The 5,283-nt window shown below is 40.1% G+C and overlaps 1 protein-coding gene across 1 annotated transcript in view; it reads left to right on the top strand.

The window, feature by feature from the left end:
• The first annotated feature begins 205 nt into the window (after positions 1-205).
• AURKA (aurora kinase A) overlaps positions 206-5,283 on the top strand; it is a 5,993-nt gene continuing 915 nt past the window's right edge. The window contains exons 1-7 of the mRNA XM_009326767.1: positions 206-259; positions 1,375-1,657; positions 2,241-2,319; positions 3,028-3,219; positions 3,895-4,033; positions 4,422-4,570; positions 5,202-5,283. The exon at positions 5,202-5,283 is cut by the window's right edge and continues 93 nt beyond it. Of these exons, the coding sequence (XP_009325042.1) occupies positions 206-259; positions 1,375-1,657; positions 2,241-2,319; positions 3,028-3,219; positions 3,895-4,033; positions 4,422-4,570; positions 5,202-5,283 (978 nt within the window). The remainder of the gene's footprint in view (positions 260-1,374; positions 1,658-2,240; positions 2,320-3,027; positions 3,220-3,894; positions 4,034-4,421; positions 4,571-5,201) is intronic.

The raw sequence follows: 5,283 nt of genomic DNA, 5'->3' as shown, positions 1-5,283 counted from the left end.
TGGTCGCGGGGCAGGAGCGCGAGGCGGTGCGCTGCGGCGGGACGGCCGGCCCTGGCCCGGCCCTGCCTCGGGGGCTCCCGGCGTTCGAAGGGGCGCGCGTTTGTGAAGAAGAGCTCCGAGGCGAGGTGTTTTCTGTGGAAGTGACCCCTCTTCTCTACGTCTCATCCGTAGGCTAAGCTATATGCGGCTCTTCTCCTCGGGCACTATGGACAAGAGTGTGAAAGAGAACCGTTCCGGATACCCTAGTCGTGCTATGAAAGTAGGTGACTTAGTAGGTTGATGGGTGTATTTCTCCTGATCACACAATAGCTACAGGCTTCAAGTTGTCTGTGGTAATTATTGTTAACTGTGCTAAGTAACAAAAAGGGGGAAAACTGTCTTGAACCGAAGCTTTCTGTGCACAGGAAACAATTGCCGACTTGATCTTTCAATGGCCTTCTCCTGGAGAGAACTCTGTCTGAGGCTTACTTCTTTTAATTGCTGATATTTCATACTCGAATTGGAAAATCATCCTCATATTTTAAGTATAATCTAAGATCACTTAAAGAGAGTGCAAACGTGTGTTGGCAACTTATCCCAGATACAGCTTCCAAAAGCAAGTGTCGTGTTAACGTCACTATTCTTATGCCCGTGCAGGAGTACTCAAGATCACCCTGACTACATATTTTTGTATATAGAAACACAAACAGTTTCTCATTATTTTAACTTAAGAACAAAGAGGTCTTGTTAAGGTTTTGGAATAGCATAAGCAAAACTTCTTAATCGAGCCGTTGATACGTTATTTTCAGTGAATGGAACCAGAAGACTAAATAATATCTAGGGGAAGAAAGAAATACAAATTGTTGCATTAGAGGGCAAAAAAAATGTAAGAAGCCTAATCGTTAGCATTTGACCTTAATTGTAGGCAAACTATGCTAAAACAAATAAGAATTTCTTAAATATAAGCCTAAACTACCTTCCCTTACTGGAAGCAAAAGATTAACAGTAGGTAGCTGAACCTTACTAAATAAACTTGCTTTGTTCTGCTGAACTCCCGTTGCAGTGCAAGGTGTATCAAGATGAAGAGCATTAAAGGGAGCAATGTATGTTTTTATAGTAAGGATCTGCTGTCTTGCCACCTCTGGCTGATATTCTTCAGATGTGTGTGGAAAAGTTCTTCTGCTAGCTGTAAATAAGCATGCTGTTGCCAAGAAGTAGTCACCAGGTTTCTACAATGTAGGAATTTAAGAATGTTTTTGTTGTTAAAACATAATATCAGAATACCTTAACATCTCCTGTTAATGTGCTTTGTGGTTTTTTTCTGCTCTACTGAATGGGGCCATAAAGGTTATATTATGCTATTCTACAATTAATATATAATTTTTTTTTTTGCAGATTGCTAATCCCATTGGGGATGGCCCAAAACGTGTCCCTGTGTCTCAGCATTCTGCCCAGAGCCGGTTACTGAACAGTGGAGTTCAAGCACAACGTGTTCTGTGTCCTTCAAACTTTGCCCAGCGAGTTCCTGTGCAATCACAAAAATCTGTACTGTCAAACCAAAAACTGTCTAATAGCCAGACAACGCAGCAGCCCCGACCAAATTTTCTGGTCCAACTGACTGCTAGGCCTCAGGTTCCAAGCAAGAGCAATGAAAAACCTCAACAGGCTCCAGTACCTGGTAATTCTGAAGATCACGTACATGTATTTATACAGTTGTGACACTTGGGATGCTTCTATTCTATGAAGCAGAGTGCAATGCAGAAAACTTAAAGCTGCTGCTGATGTGAAACAGTCCTGTAGAGAAGTATGTGGTTGTGCCCAGAGACAGAATAGCAGCACATACCACAGCTTAGATGTTACTGCACTACCCTTGTTGCCAGGATTACTCATTTAGAGCCAATATGGGTGTTGAAAAATTTCCAGATGCTCACTGGTCAGCTATGAACTAATGTAATCGGCATTCACACATCACAGTTTTTTCAGTATTCATGCTAATCTCCTATACACAATAATACTGTATTCTTTGGGGGGGGGGAAGCTTAATGGGGTTTTTTGATTTTAAGAAAGCTTTTAAAATTACATTTTGATAGCACTAATAACTGCTATGCTGCTTTGCCAGTAGTAAGCTACACTAGGTTTAAAATGCCATTGAATGTATTCTAAGAACTGTTGCAGATACTGCACGAAGGTTAGATTTGCTCCCACATGAATGTTTGTTCATGGGTCTGGTTCATAAAGCTGATCTACTTCTCTATACATAGCAAAAAATTCTGAAGCAGAAAACGCCTCTAAACAGAGAAATGAAGAGACTACTAAAAAGAAAAATGAAGAGACTAAAAAGTAAGTTGCATGCCTAAATTGTTTTAGCTAACTGAGTCCTGTTGGATTAGGCTTGTTTTTAACTTCTAGGACTTTATGCTGCAACTAAGTTGCAGCTAAGCTGAAGGCTACTTGAGCCCCTCCGTTGTGGAGATGAGTGGCCCTACACTTCAGAGACAACATATGAAACTCTAGGCAAGTTTACTTCAACCTGATAATTCTCAGGAACAAGGACTTCCTGTAATCTAAAGAAAACTTCTGGATAAATGAGTAATAGCTCTTCCCACGAGAGAACACTGATAGCCACTGCTCCAATCACAAGATGTACATGTGAAAACAAAGCCTCCTTCATATGTGTGAGAGGCTGGGGGATGAAGTTAGATTTGTAGTACGGTTACCTTAAACGGTGCAGTTCTGACATGCACTAGTAAGTACATCTGTATTAAGTGTATTGAAATGAGCCTGGCCTGGTATACAGAGTTTTTGCTTTGTAGTAGTGTGGTTGATGTTAGTATCTCTGTGCGTAAGTTCTAGGAAGGAAGAGACCAGCTTTCAGAACTTTCTTTTGAAAAGTCTCAGTGTGTATTTTATCCTCTTGGTGTTCTCTTAAAGACTAAAATCTAGCTCAGATCACTAAGTGTCTGTTGAACAGGAACATTATTGATTGTAAATCTGGGAGTCAAAGCCCACACAAGTATCTAGCTTTTGTAACTATCTTTCCTCTTGCAGACGGCAGTGGTCTCTTGACGATTTTGAAATTGGTCGTCCTCTGGGGAAAGGAAAATTTGGAAATGTGTACCTGGCACGTGAAAAGCAGAGTAAATTTATTCTTGCACTGAAAGTGCTCTTTAAAACGCAACTGGAGGAAGCTGGTGTAGAACATCAACTACGAAGAGAAGTTGAAATACAGTCTCATCTTAGGTAAAGTTTAGTGACCAGTTACACTCTTTGTTTCATTTGTGTTCAAGTAAACAAAGTAACCTTGTTTATGGTAACATACCCTCTTGAAGAAAAGAGAAGTTTCTTTTTAAACATGTGACACCTTGAAATTGCTAGTTAGGATTCTTGTCTTTCTGCACCAAGATTTACCTTTGTCTAGCTTGCAATGAAGTAACCACTGGTAACAGGTCTTCCTGTTACCAAAAAAACCCAAACCCTTGTCTGTGGGTAACTGCAATTTCTCAAGAGTACAAGCTTGTTTCTGGTATTCTGTTTCCTGGAAAATAAGCCCAACTTGCTGAAGAAATTAGTTGTTTCACAGAAAGTGTTTAAAGTGTTTAAGCTTAAATTCCAGAACCCATAGGAATTGGCACCTTCAATGATAATCCACTCTTCCAGCTGCTGTAGAAAGGTATGTTCAAGAAGATATGAATTAGCCAAACTCTTGGCTAGCTGCTTGCTAGTAGGGAGTCTAAGCTGCTGCTTTAATAAATACCATCCATCTGCTATGAAGCTCACCTAATGGGTATGTTGTAAGCCGAAGGAACACTTACAAGATGTTGAAGTTCCTATGCTTGCTTGAAAAGGGGAAGGCAGGAAAGAGAAAGTTACATGGGCAAATACCTTGTTCAGAAGAAAACTTAAATCTTTTTGCAGGCACCCCAACATTCTCAGATTATATGGCTACTTCCATGATGTTACAAGAGTCTACCTTATTCTAGAGTATGCACCTCGTGGAGAAGTCTACAAAGAACTTCAGAAGCTTACCAAGTTTGATGAGCAAAGAACTGCTACTGTAGGTTGTTCTAGCTTCTTATACATTACTTGGTCTTCATATCTGGAATATCTGCAGCATAAAGCTAGCTCTTCAGAGAAAAGTTCTGTATTCTGTTATGTGAAACTGAGATTCCTTAGATGCTAGTTTGCTTGTGCGCTTGTAAGAAGGAATAAGTTGGGAAGACAAATAACTGCACAGCACTAATTAAGCAATGCTGAACATTGTTATATATTGCAAGTGCTTGGTCACTTCAGGCAGAGCCTGTATTGCCAGACTTCAAGGGTTTAAGGAATAATTGCTCTAACTTAAACTATTGATTATGCCTAGAAAAGGCTACACTGTAGCCAGATTAGCTAAAGTGACAATGTCTTTATACTTTAAAGATTTATTCTTTTTCTAAATACAGTACATCACAGAACTAGCAGATGCGCTGTCATACTGTCATTCAAAGAATGTGATTCACCGAGACATCAAGCCAGAAAACTTGCTGCTTGGCTCAAATGGAGAATTAAAAATTGCTGACTTTGGATGGTCTGTGCATGCTCCATCTTCTAGGTGAGAATGCAATATATATTTATGCAGTGAAATACTTCTGTAGTGAAAATGTTAGCTTTCTTGTCACACTTAGTGTTGTGGAATGGAGGTAAATGTCAACTTCCTAAAATACTGGGAAAAATCCTTTAAGAACTGGGCCACTGCAGCAAAGGTCTTACTAGTCAACTGGTGTAGCAGAGAGGGAATGTTGTTATCCTGTTTTTTCAACTTGCATAGTTCAAAACTTGCTGAACCTGAAACAAGTGAAGAAGGCTGGTGTACTGTTGTAGGGTTATAGTGGTCCCTGAGATGACAGACCAGTGCTTGTGTTCAAACATCACGCTAGCAACATACTTAAGACATTTCCTTAATTAGTTTGCATTGCACCTGATGAAGTCAGACTACATTTGATCTAGCAAATGGGATGAAAAAAGGAAGGATAAGACTGAATGCAGTGACTGAGATGCTTTAAAGCAAAAGTAGAAAACTTACTGCTGGAACTTCTTTACCAGGTGTTCTGGTGGTGCCGAGTCTATCCAGGGTAGACTGCACTGAGGTACAGATGATTGCCAGCATTAGCTTCTATCTGGCTCTTGAAGTGGGTCTTATAATTGCCATAATCAGTAAGTAATCAACTTAGACTTTTCTTCAGGAGAACAACTCTCTGTGGAACACTTGACTACCTGCCTCCTGAAATGATTGAGGGAAGAACACACGATGAAAAGGTGGATATT

The sequence above is a fragment of the Pygoscelis adeliae genome, unplaced genomic scaffold, assembly GCF_000699105.1.
Source record: "Pygoscelis adeliae isolate BGI_AS28 unplaced genomic scaffold, ASM69910v1 Scaffold286, whole genome shotgun sequence".
Lineage (NCBI taxonomy): Eukaryota > Metazoa > Chordata > Aves > Sphenisciformes > Spheniscidae > Pygoscelis > Pygoscelis adeliae.
Note: the sequence above shows the minus strand (reverse complement) of the source record. Positions and strands in the feature narration are given on the sequence as shown.